Below are 19,149 nucleotides of genomic sequence, written 5' to 3' on the forward strand. Positions count from 1 at the left end.
ACAACTGGAGGAGTTAACCCTCCACATCTATCAGACAACTAAAGTCATTAACCCTCCACATCTATCAAGACAACTAAAGGCATTAACCCTCCACATCTATCAAGACAACTAAAGGTGTTAACCCTTCACATCAATCAGACAACTAAAGGTGTTAACCCTCCACATCTATCAAGACAACTGGAGGAGTTAACCCTCCACATCTATCTAGACAACTCAAGGTGTTAACCCTCCACATCTATCAGGACAACTAAAGGTGTTGACCCTCCACATCTATCAGGACAACTAAAGGTGTTGACCCTCCACATCTATCAGGACAACAAAAGTTGTTAACCCTCCGCATCTATCAAGACAACTAAAGGTGTTAACCCTCCACATCTATCAAGACAACTAAAGGTGTTAACCCTCCACATCTATCAGACAACTAAAGGTGTTAACCCTCCACATCTATCAAGACAACTGGAGGTGTTAACCCTCCGCATCTATCAAGACAACTAAAGGTGTTAACCCTCCACATCTATCAAGACAACTGGAGGAGTTAACCCTCCACATCTATCAGACAACTAAAGTCATTAACCCTCCACATCTATCAAGACAACTAAAGGCATTAACCCTCCACATCTATCAAGACAACTAAAGGTGTTAACCCTTCACATCAATCAGACAACTAAAGGTGTTAACCCTCCGCATCTATCTAGACAACTAAAGGTGTTAACCCTCCACATCTATCAAGACAACTGGAGGTGTTAACCCTCCATATCTGTCAAGACAACTAAAGGCATTAACCCTCCACATCTATCAAGACAACTAAAGGTGTTAACCCTCCACATCTATCAAGACAACTAAAGGTGTTGACCCTCCACATCTATCAGACAATTAAAGGTGTTAACCCTTCACATCAATCAGACAACTAAAGGTGTTAACCCTCCGCATCTATCTAGACAACTAAAGGTGTTAACCCTCCACATCTATCAAGACAACTGGAGGTGTTAACCCTCCGCATCTATCAAGACAACTAAAGGTGTTAACCCTCCACATCTATCAAGACAACTGGAGGAGTTAACCCTCCACATCTATCAGACAACTAAAGGTGTTAACCCTCCACATCTATCAAGACAACTAAAGGTGTTAACCCTTCACATCAATCAGACAACTAAAGGTGTTAACCCTCCGCATCTATCTAGACAACTAAAGGTGTTAACCCTCCACATCTATCAAGACAACTGGAGGTGTTAACCCTCCGCATCTATCTAGACAACTAAAGGTGTTAACCCTCCACATCTATCAAGACAACTGGAGGAGTTAACCCTCCGCATCTATCAATACAACTAAAGGCATTAACCCTCCACATCTATCAAGACAACTAAAGGTGTTAACCCTTCACATCAATCAGACAACTAAAGGTGTTAACCCTCCGCATCTATCTAGACAACTAAAGGTGTTAACCCTCCACATCTATCAAGACAACTAAAGGTGTTAACCCTTCACATCAATCAGACAACTAAAGGTGTTAACCCTCCGCATCTATCTAGACAACTAAAGGTGTTAACCCTCCACATCTATCAAGACAACTGGAGGAGTTAACCCTCCACATCTATCTAGACAACTAAAGGTGTTAACCCTCCACATCTATCAGGACAACTAAAGGTGTTGACCCTCCACATCTATCAGGACAACTAAAGGTGTTGACCCTCCACATCTATCAGGACAACTAAAGGTGTTAACCCTCCGCATCTATCAAGACAACTAAAGGTGTTAACCCTCCACATCTATCAAGACAACTAAAGGTGTTAACCCTCCACATCTATCAGACAACTAAAGGTGTTAACCCTCCATATCTGTCAAGACAACTAAAGGCATTAACCCTCCACATCTATCAAGACAACTAAAGGTGTTAACCCTCCACATCTATCAAGACAACTAAAGGTGTTGACCCTCCACATCTATCAGACAACTAAAGGTGTTGACCCTTCACATCAATCAGACAACTAAAGGTGTTAACCCTCCGCATCTATCTAGACAACTAAAGGTGTTAACCCTCCACATCTATCAAGACAACTGGAAGGTGTTAACCCTCCGCATCTATCAAGACAACTAAAGGTGTTAACCCTCCATATCTGTCAAGACAACTAAAGGCGTTAACCCTCCACATCTATCAAGACAACTAAAGGTGTTAACCCTCCACATCTATCAAGACAACTAAAGGTGTTGACCCTCCACATCTATCAAGACAACTAAAGGTGTTAACCCTTCACATCAATCAAGACAACTAAAGGTGTTAACCCTCCGCATCTATCAAGACAACTAAAGGTGTTAACCCTCCACATCTATCAAGACAACTAGAGGTGTTAACCCTCCACATCTATCTAGACAACTAAAGGTGTTAACCCTCCACATCTATCAAGACAACTGGAGGTGTTAACCCTCCGCATCTATCTAGACAACTAAAGGTGTTAACCCTCCACATCTATCAAGACAACTGGAGGAGTTAACCCTCCACATCTATCAATACAACTAAAGGCATTAACCCTCCACATCTATCAAGACAACTAAAGGTGTTAACCCTTCACATCAATCAGACAACTAAAGGTGTTAACCCTCCGCATCTATCTAGAAAACTAAAGGTGTTAACCCTCCACATCTATCAAGACAACTAAAGGTGTTAACCCTTCACATCAATCAGACAACTAAAGGTGTTAACCCTCCGCATCTATCTAGACAACTAAAGGTGTTAACCCTCCACATCTATCAAGACAACTGGAGGAGTTAACCCTCCACATCTATCTAGACAACTCAAGGTGTTAACCCTCCACATCTATCAGGACAACTAAAGGTGTTGACCCTCCACATCTATCAGGACAACTAAAGGTGTTGACCCTCCACATCTATCAGGACAACTAAAGTTGTTAACCCTCCGCATCTATCAAGACAACTAAAGGTGTTAACCCTCCACATCTATCAAGACAACTAAAGGTGTTAACCCTCCACATCTATCAGACAACTAAAGGTGTTAACCCTCCACATCTATCAAGACAACTGGAGGTGTTAACCCTCCGCATCTATCAAGACAACTAAAGGTGTTAACCCTCCACATCTATCAAGACAACTGGAGGAGTTAACCCTCCACATCTATCAGACAACTAAAGTCATTAACCCTCCACATCTATCAAGACAACTAAAGGCATTAACCCTCCACATCTATCAAGACAACTAAAGGTGTTAACCCTTCACATCAATCAGACAACTAAAGGTGTTAACCCTCCACATCTATCAAGACAACTGGAGGAGTTAACCCTCCACATCTATCTAGACAACTCAAGGTGTTAACCCTCCACATCTATCAGGGACAACTAAAGGTGTTGACCCTCCACATCTATCAGGACAACTAAAGGTGTTGACCCTCCACATCTATCAAGACAACTAAAGGTGTTAACCCTCCACATCTATCAAGACAACTAAAGGTGTTAACCCTCCACATCTATCAGACAACTAAAGGTGTTAACCCTCCACATCTATCAAGACAACTGGAGGTGTTAACCCACCGCATCTATCAAGACAACTAAAGGTGTTAACCCTCCACATCTATCAAGACGACTGGAGGAGTTAACCCTCCACATCTATCAGACAACTAAAGTCATTAACCCTCCACATCTATCAAGACAACTAAAGGCATTAACCCTCCACATCTATCAAGACAACTAAAGGTGTTAACCCTTCACATCAATCAGACAACTAAAGGTGTTAACCCTCCGCATCTATCTAGACAACTAAAGGTGTTAACCCTCCACATCTATCAAGACAACTGGAGGTGTTAACCCTCCGCATCTATCAAGACAACTAAAGGTGTTAACCCTCCACATCTATCAAGACAACTGGAGGAGTTAACCCTCCACATCTATCAGACAACTAAAGGTGTTAACCCTCCACATCTATCAAGACAACTAAAGGTGTTAACCCTTCACATCAATCAGACAACTTAAGGTGTTAACCCTCCGCATCTATCTAGACAACTAAAGGTGTTAACCCTCCACATCTATCAAGACAACTGGAGGTGTTAACCCTCCGCATCTATCTAGACAACTAAAGGTGTTAACCCTCCACATCTATCAAGACAACTGGAGGAGTTAACCCTCCACATCTATCAATACAACTAAAGGCATTAACCCTCCACATCTATCAAGACAACTAAAGGTGTTAACCCTTCACATCAATCAGACAACTAAAGGTGTTAACCCTCCGCATCTATCTAGACAACTAAAGGTGTTAACCCTCCACATCTATCAAGACAACTAAAGGTGTTAACCCTTCACATCAATCAGACAACTAAAGGTGTTAACCCTCTGCATCTATCTAGACAACTAAAGGTGTTAACCCTCCACATCTATCAAGACAACTGGAGGAGTTAACCCTCCACATCTATCTAGACAACTAAAGGTGTTAACCCTCCACATCTATCAGGACAACTAAAGGTGTTGACCCTCCACATCTATCAGGACAACTAAAGGTGTTGACCCTCCACATCTATCAGGACAACTAAAGGTGTTAACCCTCCGCATCTATCAAGACAACTAAAGGTGTTAACCCTCCACATCTATCAAGACAACTAAAGGTGTTAACCCTCCACATCTATCAAGACAACTGGAGGAGTTAACCCTCCACATCTATCAAGACAACTCAAGGTGTTAACCCTCCACATCTATCAGGACAACTAAAGGTGTTGACCCTCCACATCTATCAGGACAACTAAAGGTGTTGACCCTCCACATCTATCAGGACAACTAAAGGTGTTAACCCTCCGCATCTATCAAGACAACAAAGGTGTTAACCCTCCACATCTATCAAGACAACTAAAGGTGTTAACCCTCCACATCTATCAGACAACTAAAGGTGTTAACCCTCCACATCTATCAAGACAACTGGAGGTGTTAACCCTCAGCATCTATCAAGACAACTAAAGGTGTTAACCCTCCACATCTATCAAGACAACTGGAGGAGTTAACCCTCCACATCTATCAGACAACTAAAGTCATTAACCCTCCACATCTATCAAGACAACTAAAGGCATTAACCCTCCACATCTATCAAGACAACTAAAGGTGTTAACCCTTCACATCAATCAGACAACTAAAGGTGTTAACCCTCCACATCTATCAAGACAACTGGAGGAGTTAACCCTCCACATCTATCTAGGGCGGCGGTAGCTTAGTGGTTAAGAGCGTTGTGCCAGTAACCGAAAGGTCGCTGGTTCTAATCCCCGAGCCGACTAGTGAAAAATCTGTCGATTGCCCTTGAGCAAGGCATTAACCCTAATTGCTCCGGGCGCCGAAGACGTGGATGTCTTAAGGCAGCCCCCCGCACCTCTCTGATTCAGAGGGGTTGGGTTAAATCTGGAAGACACATTTCAGTTGAATGCATTCAGTTGTACAACTGACTAGATATCTCCCTTTCCCTTCTCTAGACAACTAAAGGTGTTAACCCTCCACATCTATCGAGACAACTAAAGGTGTTGACCCTCCACATCTATCAGGACAACTAAAGGTGTTGACCCTCCACATCTATCAAGACAACTAAAGGTGTTAACCCTCCACATCTATCAAGACAACTAAAGGTGTTAACCCTCCACATCTATCAGACAACTAAAGGTGTTAACCCTCCACATCTATCAAGACAACTGGAGGTGTTAACCCACCGCATCTATCAAGACAACTAAAGGTGTTAACCCTCCACATCTATCAAGACGACTGGAGGAGTTAACCCTCCACATCTATCAGACAACTAAAGTCGTTAACCCTCCACATCTATCAAGACAACTAAAGGCATTAACCCTCCACATCTATCAAGACAACTAAAGGTGTTAACCCTTCACATCAATCAGACAACTAAAGGTGTTAACCCTCCGCATCTATCTAGACAACTAAAGGTGTTAACCCTCCACATCTATCAAGACAACTGGAGGTGTTAACCCTCCGCATCTATCAAGACAACTAAAGGTGTTAACCCTCCACATCTATCAAGACAACTGGAGGAGTTAACCCTCCACATCTATCAGACAACTAAAAGGTGTTAACCCTCCACATCTATCAAGACAACTAAAGGTGTTAACCCTTCACATCAATCAGACAACTTAAGGTGTTAACCCTCCGCATCTATCTAGACAACTAAAGGTGTTAACCCTCCACATCTATCAAGACAACTGGAGGTGTTAACCCTCCGCATCTATCAAGACAACTAAAGGTGTTAACCCTCCACATCTATCAAGACAACTGGAGGAGTTAACCCTCCACATCTATCAAGACAACTAAAGGCATTAACCCTCCACATCTATCAAGACAACTAAAGGTGTTAACCCTTCACATCAATCAGACAACTAAAGGTGTTAACCCTCCGCATCTATCTAGACAACTAAAGGTGTTAACCCTCCACATCTATCAAGACAACTAAAGGTGTTAACCCTTCACATCAATCAGACAACTAAAGGTGTTAACCCTCCGCATCTATCTAGACAACTAAAGGTGTTAACCCTCCACATCTATCAAGACAACTGGAGGAGTTAACCCTCCACATATATCTAGACAACTCAAGGTTTTAACCCTCCACATCTATCAGGACAACTAAAGGTGTTGACCCTCCACATCTATCAGGACAACTAAAGGTGTTGACCCTCCACATCTATCAGGACAACTAAAGTTGTTAACCCTCCGCATCTATCAAGACAACTAAAGGTGTTAACCCTCCACATCTATCAAGACAACTAAAGGTGTTAACCCTCCACATCTATCAGACAACTAAAGGTGTTAACCCTCCACATCTATCAAGACAACTGGAGGTGTTAACCCTCCGCATCTATCAAGACAACTAAAGGTGTTAACCCTCCACATCTATCAAGACAACTGGAGGAGTTAACCCTCCACATCTATCAGACAACTAAAGTCATTAACCCTCCACATCTATCAAGACAACTAAAGGCATTAACCCTCCACATCTATCAAGACAACTAAAGGTGTTAACCCTTCACATCAATCAGACAACTAAAGGTGTTAACCCTCCACATCTATCAAGACAACTGGAGGAGTTAACCCTCCACATCTATCTAGACAACTCAAGGTGTTAACCCTCCACATCTATCAGGACAACTAAAGGTGTTGACCCTCCACATCTATCAGGACAACTAAAGGTGTTGACCCTCCACATCTATCAGGACAACTAAAGTTGTTAACCCTCCGCATCTATCAAGACAACTAAAGGTGTTAACCCTCCACATCTATCAAGACAACTAAAGGTGTTAACCCTCCACATCTATCAGACAACTAAAGGTGTTAACCCTCCACATCTATCAAGACAACTGGAGGTGTTAACCCTCCGCATCTATCAAGACAACTAAAGGTGTTAACCCTCCACATCTATCAAGACAACTGGAGGAGTTAACCCTCCACATCTATCAGACAACTAAAGTCATTAACCCTCCACATCTATCAAGACAACTAAAGGCATTAATCCTCCACATCTATCAAGACAACTAAAGGTGTTAACCCTTCACATCAATCAGACAACTAAAGGTGTTAACCCTCCGCATCTATCTAGACAACTAAAGGTGTTAACCCTCCACATCTATCAAGACAACTGGAGGTGTTAACCCTCCGCATCTATCAAGACAACTAAAGGTGTTAACCCTCCACATCTATCAAGACAACTGGAGGAGTTAACCGTCCACATCTATCAGACAACTAAAGGTGTTAACCCTCCACATCTATCAAGACAACTAAAGGTGTTAACCCTTCACATCAATCAGACAACTAAAGGTGTTAACCCTCCGCATCTATCTAGACAACTAAAGGTGTTAACCCTCCACATCTATCAAGACAACTGGAGGAGTTAACCCTCCACATCTATCAATACAACTAAAGGCATTAACCCTCCACATCTATCAAGACAACTAAAGGTGTTAACCCTTCACATCAATCAGACAACTAAAGGTGTTAACCCTCCGCATCTATCTAGACAACTAAAGGTGTTAACCCTCCACATCTATCAAGACAACTAAAGGTGTTAACCCTTCACATCAATCAGACAACTAAAGGTGTTAACCCTCCGCATCTATCTAGACAACTAAAGGTGTTAACCCTCCACATCTATCAAGACAACTGGAGGTGTTAACCCTCCACATCAATCAGACAACTAAAGGTGTTAACCCTCCACATCTATCTAGACAACTAAAGGTGTTAACCCTCCACATCTATCAGGACAACTAAAGGTGTTGACCCTCCACATCTATCAGGACAACTAAAGGTGTTAACCCTCCACATCTATCAAGACAACTAAAGGTGTTAACCCTCCACATCTATCAAGATAACTAAAGGTGTTAACCCTCCACATCTATCAAGACAACTAAAGGTGTTGACCCTCCACATCTATCAGGACAACTAAAGGTGTTAACCCTTCACATCAATCAGGACAACTAAAGGTGTTAACCCTCCGCATCTATCTAGACAACTAAAGGTGTTAACCCTCCGCATCTATCAAGACAACGAGTTGGTACCCCCGCATCTATCAAGACATTTGTTTGCCGACCGCCATAATACCATAGCAGAAGAAGCTGATATGTAACAGTTGGTCTTCGTTTTATAGCCTGCATAACGTTATGAACTTGTTATTGATTTTATGTCAAAACTATGTAAGTGCTATTTTGGAGTTTGTAGCTACATTTAGCTATTTGTTTATGGCTAGCTAGCCTGTCTGTATTTCAGTCTGTCTATGTAGCCAGCTGGCTGCCAGTCTGTCTATGTAGCCAGCTGGCTGCCAGTCTGTCTATGTAGCCAGCTGGCTGCCAGTCTGTCTATGTAGCCAGCTGGCTGCCAGTCTGTCTATGTAGCCAGCTGGCTGCCAGTCTGTCTATGTAGCCAGCTGGCTGCCAGTCTGTCTATGTAGCCAGCTGGCTGCCAGTCTGTCTATGTAGCCAGCTGGCTGCCAGTCTGTCTATGTAGCCAGCTGGCTGCCAGTCTGTCTATGTAGCCAGCTGGCTGCCAGTCTGTCTATGTAGCCAGCTGGCTGCCAGTCTGTCTATGTAGCCAGCTGGCTGCCAGTCTGTCTATGTAGCCAGCTGGCTGCCAGTCTGTCTATGTAGCCAGCTGGCTGCCAGTCTGTCTATGTAGCCAGCTGGCTGCCAGTCTGTCTATGTAGCCAGCTGGCTGCCAGTCTGTCTATGTAGCCAGCTGGCTGCCAGTCAGTCTATGTAGCCAGCTGGCTGCTATGTTAATTGTTTTATGAAGTATTGAATACAATGAAATGACACTGTATTGACTCCTGAAGCTGATGCAGTAAAATAAACCAAATCTTTCCTGTCAATTCATTCCTGGGGCCTGTAACATATTGGCCTATACTCGGTACCACAATACATACCAACAATTTGAATGACCAAACACTGGAACTGCTCGACCCAGATGGCCAACGTTGCCGGTCAGAGGTCAGAACCTGGAGAAGGTAAGCTACCTGCCTCGTGATACACCTGTCCTGTCTGGTGCTGATCGGCTGACCTAGGAACCCAGACATAGTGAGGCGTTTCAGTAGTCTGACTAACTGGTTTGGTAACAATACTTTTAGGTAACTGTCAGTTAAGTGATTGTGTTTTAGGGGCTCAGATTGTTGATAATAGTTAGTACCGGTCATAAGGTAAGCAGTTATGAGTGTGGTGATGCAGTTTCACAAAGGAAGGGGAGTAAATGGCAATAGATTATTTATTTTATTCCAATTTTGTAGATATTACAATGACATCATTTTGATATTTCATCCCCACAATACTATATAGGAAAAATGATGTCTTCTGAGAGATTGATTAGGTCATTTTATTTCATTTTTGTAGGACTGTTTATATTTGACCGGGACTAAAAGTGTTCAACAGCAGTTCTGTGGTGGTTCTGGAGTGTTCGAATCTGGAGTATTTGAATGTGGTCCGGTGGTGGATGGTTCTATGGTGGTTCTGGAGTATTTGACAGTTGTCCAGTGGTGGATGGTTCTGGGGTATTTGACAGTGATCCAGTGGTGGATGGTTATGTGGTGGTTCTGGATTGTTTGACATTGGTCCAGTGGTGGCTGGTTCTGCTGTGAATCTGGAGTACGTGACAGTGGTCCAGTGGTGGATGGTTCTGGAGTGTTTTACAGTGGTCCAGTGGTGGATGGTTCTGGAGTATTTGACAGTGTCTAGTGGTGGATGGTTCTGGAGTGTTTGACAGTAGTCCAGTGGTGGATGGTTCTGGAGTTTTTGACAGTGGTCCAGTGGTGGCTGGTTGCCATGGCATCTCTCTTCTCCTCCCCTCTCTCCTCCTCCTCTCTCTTATCCTCCTCTCTTCTCATCCTCTCTCTTCTCCTACTCTCTCTTCTCCTCCTCTCTTCTCCTCCTCTCTCTTCTCCTCCTCTCTCTTATCCTCCTCTCTTCTCATCCTCTCTCTTCTCCTCCTCTCTCTTCTCCTCCTCTCTATTCTTCTCCTCCTCTCTCTTCTCCTCCTCTCTCTTCTCCTCCTCTCTTCTCCTCCTCTCTTATCCTCCTCTCTCTTCTCCTCCTCTCTTCTCCTCCTCTCTCTTCTCCTCCTCTCTTCTCCTCCTCTCTCTTCTTCTCCTCTCTATTCTTCTCCTCTCTATTCTTCTCCTCTCTTCTCCTCCTCTCTCTTCTCCTCCTCTCTCTTCTCCTCCTCTCTTCTCCTCCTCTCTTCTCCTCCTCTCTCTTCTCCTCCTCTCTCTTCTTCTCCTCTCTCTTCTCCTCCTCTCTTCTCCTCCTCTCTCTTCTTCTCCTCCTCTCTTCTCCTCCTCTCTTCTCCTCCTCTATTCTCCTCCTCTATTCTCTCTCTCTTCTCCTCCTCTCTCTTCTCCTCCTCTCTTCTTCTCCTCTCTTCTCCTCCTCTCTCTTCTCCTCCTCCTCTCTTCTCCTCCTCTCTCTTCTCCTCCTCTCTCTTCTTCTCCTCTCTCTTCTCCTCCTCTCTTCTCCTCCTCTCTCTTCTCCTCCTCTCTTCTCCTCCTCTCTTCTCCTCCTCTCTCTTCTCCTCCTCCTCTCTTCTTCTCCTCTCTCTTCTTACATCCTCTCTCTTCTCCTCCTCTCTTATTCTCCTCTCTTCTCTTCCTTTCTCTTCCCCTCCTCCTCCTTTATCTCCTCAGAGGAGACGCTACACACTCCAACTATAACTCTGTGTCTGCTAACGGCTCTTGGTTTCTCCATTATGTATCCCAGGCTCTTACCTTCCGGTCGATGGCGTTCCAGCTCTTAGACCTGTGAGGGAACATCCTCTCCTTCTCAGCCATCAGCAGGTAGCCTTGTCTGGGACTGTTCTCTGGGCCAGTAGCCTCCTGGACCTGGGTCTGGTCCTCCTCAGTCTGAATAACTACCCCAACCAGAAGCCATCGATTACAGGCAACAGCCGTACTGAGCTAAAGGGTAGAGCTGCCGCTTTCAAGGAGTGGGACTCTATCCCGTACGCTTACAAGAAATCCTGCTATGCCCTCCGACGAACCATCAATAGGCAAAGAGTCAATAGATGACTAAGATTGAATCGTACTACACTGGCTCTGACGCTCGTCGGATGTGGCAGGGCTTGAAACCTATTACAGACTACAAAGGGAAGCACAGCCGCGAGCTACCTAGTGACACAAGCCTACCAGACGAGCTAAATCACTTCTATGCTCGCTTCGAAGCAAGCAACACCGAATCATGCATGAGAGCATCAGCTGTTCCGGATGACTATGTGATCAAGCTCTCTGTAGCCGATGTGAGTAAGACTTTTAAGCAGGTCAAAATTCACAAGGCCGCAGGGCCAGACGGATTACCAGGACGTGTACTCCGAGCATGCACTGACCAACTGGCAAGAGTCTTCACTGACATTTTCAACATGTCCTTGACTGAGTCTGTAATATCAACATGTTTCAAGCAGACCACCATAGTCCCTGTGCCCAAGAACACTAAGATAACCTGCCTAAATGACCACCGACCCGTAGCACTCAAGTCTGTAGCCATGAAGTGCTTTGAAAGGCAGGTCATGGCTCACATCAACAGCATCATCCCGGATACCCTAGACCCACTCCAATTTGCATACCGCCCCAACAGATCCACAGATTATGAAATCCTAATTGCACTCCACACTGCCCTTTCCCACCTGGACAAGAGGAACACCTACGTGAGAATGCTATTCATTGACTACAGCTCAGCATTCAACACCATAGTGCCCTCAAAGCTCATCACTAAGCTAAGGACCCTGGGACTAAACACCTCCCTCTGCAACTGGATCCTCGACTTCCTGACGGGCCGCCCCCAGGTGGTAAGGGTAGGTAACAACACATCTGCCACACTGATCCTCAACACGGGGGCCCTTCAGGGGTGCGTGCTCAGTCCCCTCGTGTACTCCCTGTTCACCCATGACTGCATGGCCAGGCACGACACCAACACCATCATTCAATTTGCCGACGAAACAACAGTGGTAGGCCTGATCACCGACAACGATGAGACAGCCTATAGGGAGGAGGTCAGAGACCTGGCAGTGTGGTGCCAGGATAACAACCTCTCCCTCAACGTGATCAAGACAAAGGAGATGATTGTGGACTAGAGGGAAAAAAAGAGGACTGAGCACGCCCCCATTCTCATCGTCGGAGCTGTAGTGGAACAAGTTGAGAGCTTCAAGTTCCTTGGTGTCCACATCACCAAGAAACTATCATGGTCCAAATACACCAAGACAGTCGTGACGAGGGCACGACAAAGCCTATTCCCCCTCAGGAGACTGAAAATATTTGGCATGGGTCCTCAGATCCTCAAAAAGTTCTACAGCTGCACCATCGAGAGCATCCTGACTGGTTGCATCACCGCCTGGTATGGAACTGCTCGGCCTCCGACCGCAAGGTACTACAGAGGGTAGTGCGTACGGCCCAGTACATCACTGGGGCCAAGCTTCCTGCCATCCAGGACCTCTATACCAGGCGGTGTCAGAGGAAAGTCCTAAAAATGATCAAAGACTCCAGCCACCCTAATCATAGACTGTTCTCTCTGCTAACGCATGGGAAGCGGTACCGGAGTGCCAAGTCTAGGTCCAAAAGGCTTCTTAACAGCTTCTAACCCCAAGCCATAAGACTCCTGAACAGCTAATCATGGCTAACCGGACTATTTGCATTACATTGGTTGGAAAAAGTAGTTCAGTCTCTATAGTAGGAAGAACTAGTTCAGTCTCAGTCGTTGGAATAACCAGTTCAGTCTCTATAGCTGGAATAACTAGTTCAGTCTCTATAGCTGGAAGAACTAGTTCAGTCTCTATAGCTGGAATAACTAGTTCAGTCTCTATAGCTGGAATAACTAGTTCAGTCTCTATAGCTGGAAAACTAGTTCAGTCTCTATAGCTGGAGGAACTAGTTCAGTCTCTATAGCTGGAGGAACTAGTTCAGTCTCTATAGCTGGAAAACTAGTTCAGTCTCTATAGCTGGAGGAACTAGTTCAGTCTCTATAGCTGGAAAACTAGTTCAGTCTCTATAGCTGGAGGAACTAGTTCAGTCTCTATAGCTGGAGGAACTAGTTCAGTCTCTATAGCTGGAAAACTAGTTCAGTCTCTATAGCTGAAGGAACTAGTTCAGTCTCTATAGCTGGAAAACTAGTTCAGTCTCTATAGCTGGAAAACTAGTTCAGTCTCTATAGCTGGAAAACTAGTTCAGTCTCTATAGCTGGAAAACTAGTTCAGTCTCTATAGCTGGAGGAACTAGTTCAGTCTCTATAGCTGGAGGAACTAGTTCAGTCTCTATAGCTGGAAGAACTAGTTCAGTCTCTATAGCTGGAGGAACTAGTTCAGTCTCTATAGCTGGAAAACTAGTTCAGTCTCTATAGCTGGAAAACTAGTTCAGTCTCTATAACTGGAGGAACTAGTTCAATCTCTATAGCTGGAGGAACTAGTTCAGTCTCTATAGCTGGAGGAACTAGTTCAGTCTCTATAGCTGGAGGAACTAGTTCAGTCTCTATAGCTGGAGGAACTAGTTCAGTCTCTATAGCTGGAGGAACTAGTTCAGTCTCTATAGCTGGAGGAACTAGTTCAGTCTCTATAGCTGGAGGAACTAGTTCAGTCTCTATAGCTGGAAAACTAGTTCAGTCTCTATAACTGGAGGAACTAGTTCAGTCTCTATAGCTGGAGGAACTAGTTCAGTCTCTATAGCTGGAGGAACTAGTTCAGTCTCTATAGCTGGAGGAACTAGTTCAGTCTCTATAGCTGGAGGAACTAGTTCAGTCTCTATAGCTGGAAAACTAGTTCAGTCTCTATAGCTGGAGGAACTAGTTCAGTCTCTATAGCTAGAGGAACTAGTTCAGTCTCTATAACTGGAGGAACTAGTTCAGTCTCTATAGCTGGAGGAACTAGTTCAGTCTCTATAACTGGAGGAACTAGTTCAGTCTCTATAGCTGGAAAACTAGTTCAGTCTCTATAGCTGGAGGAACTAGTTCAGTCTCTATAGCTGGAGGAACTAGTTCAGTCTCTATAGCTGGAAAACTAGTTCAGTCTCTATAGCTGGAGGAACTAGTTCAGTCTCTATAACTGGAGGAACTAGTTCAGTCTCTATAGCTGGAAAAATAGTTCAGTCTCTATAGCTGGAGGAACTAGTTCAGTCTCTATAGCTGGAGGAACTAGTTCAGTCTCTATAGCTGGAGGAACTAGTTCAGTCTCTATAGCTGGAAAACTAGTTCAGTCTCTATAGCTGGAGGAACTAGTTCAGTCTCTATAACTGGAGGAACTAGTTCAGTCTCTATAGCTGGAAAACTAGTTCAGTCTCTATAGCTGGAGGATCTAGTTCAGTCTCTATAGCTGGAAAACTAGTTCAGTCTCTATAGCTGGAGGAACTAGTTCAGTCTCTATAACTGGAGGAACTAGTTCAGTCTCTATAGCTGGAAAACTAGTTCAGTCTCTATAGCTGGAGGAACTAGTTCAGTCTGTATAGCTGGAGGAACTAGTTCAGTCTCTATAGCTGGAGGAACTAGTTCAGTCTCTATAACTGGAGGAACTAGTTCAGTCTCTATAGCTGGAAAACTAGTTCAGTCTCTATAGCTGGAGGAACTAGTTCAGTCTCTATAGCTGGAGGAACTAGTTCAGACTATGTGATTGGTATAATTAGTTCAGTCTCTATAGCTGGAATAACTAGTTCAGTCTTTATTGTTTGAATAAGGAGTTCATCTCTATGGTTGGAATAACTAGTGCATTCTTTCTCGCTGGTTGGAATAACTAGTGCATTCTTTCTCGTTGGTTGGAATAACTATTTCAGTCTCTATTGTTGGAAGAACGAGTTCAGTCTCTATAGCTGGAAAACTAGTTCAGTCTCTATAGCTGGAGGAACTAGTTCAGTCTCTATAGCTGGAGGAACTAGTTCAGTCTCTATAGCTGGAAGAACTAGTTCAGTCTCTATAGCTGGAGGAACTAGTTCAGTCTCTATAGCTGGAGGAACTAGTTCAGTCTCTATAGCTGGAGGAACTAGTTCAGTCTCTATAGCTGGAGGAACTAGTTCAGTCTCTATAGCTGGAGGAACTAGTTCAGTCTCTATAGCTGGAGGAACTAGTTCAGTCTCTATAGCTGGAAAACTAGTTCAGTCTCTATAGCTGGAAAACTAGTTCAGTCTCTATAGCTGGAGGAACTAGTTCAGTCTCTATAGCTGGAGGAACTAGTTCAGACTATGTGATTGGTATAATTAGTTCAGTCTCTATAGCTGGAATAACTAGTTCAGTCTTTATTGTTTGAATAAGGAGTTCATCTCTATGGTTGGAATAATTAGTGCATTCTTTCTCGTTGGTTGGAATAACTCGTGCATTCTTTCTCGTTGGTTGGAATAACTATTTCAGTCTCTATTGTTGGAAGAACTAGTTCAGTCTCTATAGCTGGAAAACTAGTTCAGTCTCTATAGCTGGAGGAACTAGTTCAGTCTCTATAGCTGGAAAACTAGTTCAGTCTCTATAGCTGGAGGAACTAGTTCAGTCTCTATAGCTGGAGGAACTGGTTCAGTCTCTATAGCTGGAAAACTAGTTCAGTCTCTATAGCTGGAGGAACTAGTTCAGTCTCTATAGCTGGAAGAACTAGTTCAGTCTCTATAGCTGGAGGAACTAGTTCAGTCTCTATAGCTGGAATAACTAGTTCAGTCTCTATAGTTGGAATAACTAGCTCAGTCTCTATAGCTGGAATAACTAGTTCAGTCTCTATAGCTGGAGGAACTAGTTCAGTCTCTATAGCTGGAATAACTAGTTCAGTCTCTATAGCTGGAGGATCTAGTTCAGTCTCTATAGCTGGAAAACTAGTTCAGTCTCTATAGCTGGAGTAACTAGTTCAGTCTCTATAGCTGGAGGAACTAGTTCAGTCTCTATAGCTGGAAAAACTAGTTCAGTCTCTATAGCTGGAGGAACTAGTTCAGTCTGTATAGCTGGAGGAACTAGTTCAGTCTCTATAGCTGGAGGAACTAGTTCAGTCTCTATAACTGGAGGAACTAGTTCAGTCTCTATAGCTGGAAAACTAGTTCAGTCTCTATAGCTGGAGGAACTAGTTCAGTCTCTATAGCTGGAGGAACTAGTTCAGACTATGTGATTGGTATAATTAGTTCAGTCTCTATAGCTGGAATAACTAGTTCAGTCTCTATTGTTTGAATAAGGAGTTCAGTCTCTATGGTTGGAATAACTAGTGCATTCTTTCTCGCTGGTTGGAATAACTAGTGCATTCTTTTCGTTGGTTGGAATAACTAGTTCAGTCTCTATTGTTGGAAGAACTAGTTCAGTCTCTATAGCTGGAATAACTAGTTCAGTCTCTATAGCTGGAATAACTAGTTCAGTCTCTGTGGCTGGAGGAACTAGTTCAGTCTCTATGGCTGGAAGAACTAGTTCAGTCTCTATGGCTGGAATAACTAGTTCAGTCTCTATAGCTGGAATAACTAGTTCAGTCTCTATGGCTGGAGGAACTAGTTCAGTCTCTATAGCTGAAGGAACTAGTTCAGTCTCTATAGCTGGAGTAACTAGTTCAGTCTCTATGGCTGGAGGAACTAGTTCAGTCTCTATAGCTGGAGGAACTAGTTCAGTCTCTATAGCTGGATGAACTAGTTCAGTATCTATAGCTGGAGGAACTAGTTCAGTCTCTATAGCTGGAGGAACTAGTTCAGACTATGTGATTGGTATAATTAGTTCAGTCTCTATAGCTGGAATAACTAGTTCAGTCTTTATTGTTTGAATAAGGAGTTCATCTCTATGGTTGGAATAATTAGTGCATTCTTTCTCGTTGGTTGGAATAACTAGTGCATTCTTTCTCGTTGGTTGGAATAACTATTTCAGTCTCTATTGTTGGAAGAACTAGTTCAGTCTCTATAGCTGGAAAACTAGTTCAGTCTCTATAGCTGGAGGAACTAGTTCAGTCTCTATAGCTGGAAAACTAGTTCAGTCTCTATAGCTGGAGGAACTAGTTCAGTCTCTATAGCTGGAGGAACTGGTTCAGTCTCTATAGCTGGAAAACTAGTTCAGTCTCTATAGCTGGAGGAACTAGTTCAGTCTCTATAGCTGGAGGAACTAGTTCAGTCTCTATAGCTGGAGGAACTAGTTCAGTCTCTATAGCTGGAGTAACTAGTTCAGTCTCTATTGAATGGAATTACTAGTTCAATCTCCATGGTTCGACAAAATAGTTCAGTATGTGTGTCAATTCTGTATGGTTGGAATAACTATTTAGGTCTCTTTGGCTGGATTAACTAGTTCAGATCCTATGGTTGGAATAACTTTCAGTCTCTTTGGTTGGAATAACTAGTTAATTCTCTATGATTGGAGGAACTAGTTCAGTCTCTATGGTTGGAATATCTAGCTCAGTCTCTGGTTGCAATAACTAGTTCAGTCTCTTTAACTGGAATAACTAGTTCAGTTTCTATGGTTGGAGGAACTAGTTCAGTCTATATGGTTGGAAAAATTAGTTCAGTATAAGTTTGGAATAACTAAATCAGGCTCTATTGTTGGAATAACTAGATCAGTATGTATGGCTGGAATAACTAGATCAGTCTGTATGGCTGGACAAATTATTTCAGTCCATATGGTTGGAATAAGTAGTTAAAGTGCTATGGTTGGAAAAAAGTAATTCAGTCACTATAGCTGGAAAAACTAGTTCAGTCTCTATGGTTGCAATAATTAGTTCAGTCTCTTTAACTGGAATAACTAGTTCAGTTTCTATAGCTGGAGGAACTAGTTCAGTCTATATGGTTGGAATAACTAGTTCAGTCTATATGGTTGGAAGAAATAGTTCAGTATAAGTTTGGAATAACTAAATCAGGCTCTATTGTTGGAATATGTAGTTCAGTCTATATAGCTGGAATAACTAGTTAAGTCTCCATGGATAAAATAAGTAGTTTAGTCTGTATAATGGAATAACTAGCTCAGACTCTATGGCTGGAATATTTAGTTCAGTCTAAAGCTGGAATAACTAGTTCAGTTTCTTTGCTGTGAATGACTTGTTCAGTCTCTATTGTAGGATGAACTAATTATTTGTCTATTGTTGGAATAACTAGTTCAGTCTCTGTTTGGAATAACTAGTTCAATTGCTATGGATGGAATAAGTAGTTCAGTCACTATAGCTTGAAAAATAAGTTCAGTCTCTATGGTTGTAATAACTACTTCAGTCTCTGTTGTTTAAGGAACTAGTTCAGTGTATATTGTTGGAATAACTAGTTCAGTCTCTATGGTTGGAATAAATGTTTCAGTCTCTACGGTTGGAATAATAGTTCAGTCTCTATACTTGGAATAACTAGTTCAGTCTGTATAGCTGGAATAACTATCTCAGTCTCTATGTCTGGAATAATTAGTTAAATCTCTATGGTTGGAATAATCAGTTCAGTCTGTATGATTGGAGGAATAAGTTCCGTCTCTATAGTTGGAATAACTAGCTCAGTCTCTATAGTTGGAATAACTAGCTCAGTCTCTATAGTTGGAATAACTAGCTCAGTCTCTATAGTTGGAATAACTAGCTCAGTCTCTATAGTTGGAATAACTAGCTCAGTCTCTATAGTTGGAATAACTAGCTCAGTCTCTATAGTTGGAATAACTAGTTCAGTCTCTATAGCTGGAATAACTAGTTCAGTCTCTATAGCTGGAACAACTAGCTCAGTCTCTATAGTTGGAATAACTAGCTCAGTCTCTATAGTTGGAATAACTAG

At 43.0% G+C, this 19,149-nt stretch overlaps 1 protein-coding gene across 1 annotated transcript in view; it reads right to left on the reverse strand.

Moving 5' to 3' along the window:
* Positions 1-11,220: 11,220 nt before the first annotated feature.
* Positions 11,221-19,149, reverse strand: part of LOC121561716 (transient receptor potential cation channel subfamily M member 1-like) — a gene marked incomplete at its 3' end in the record, with an annotated part of 174,244 nt that continues 166,315 nt past the window's right edge. The window contains exon 28 of the mRNA XM_045216751.1: positions 11,221-11,409. Coding sequence (XP_045072686.1) covers positions 11,221-11,409 — 189 coding nt within the window. The remainder of the gene's footprint in view (positions 11,410-19,149) is intronic.

Source organism: Coregonus clupeaformis, unplaced genomic scaffold (genome assembly GCF_020615455.1).
Source record: "Coregonus clupeaformis isolate EN_2021a unplaced genomic scaffold, ASM2061545v1 scaf0788, whole genome shotgun sequence".
Classification (NCBI taxonomy): domain Eukaryota; kingdom Metazoa; phylum Chordata; class Actinopteri; order Salmoniformes; family Salmonidae; genus Coregonus; species Coregonus clupeaformis.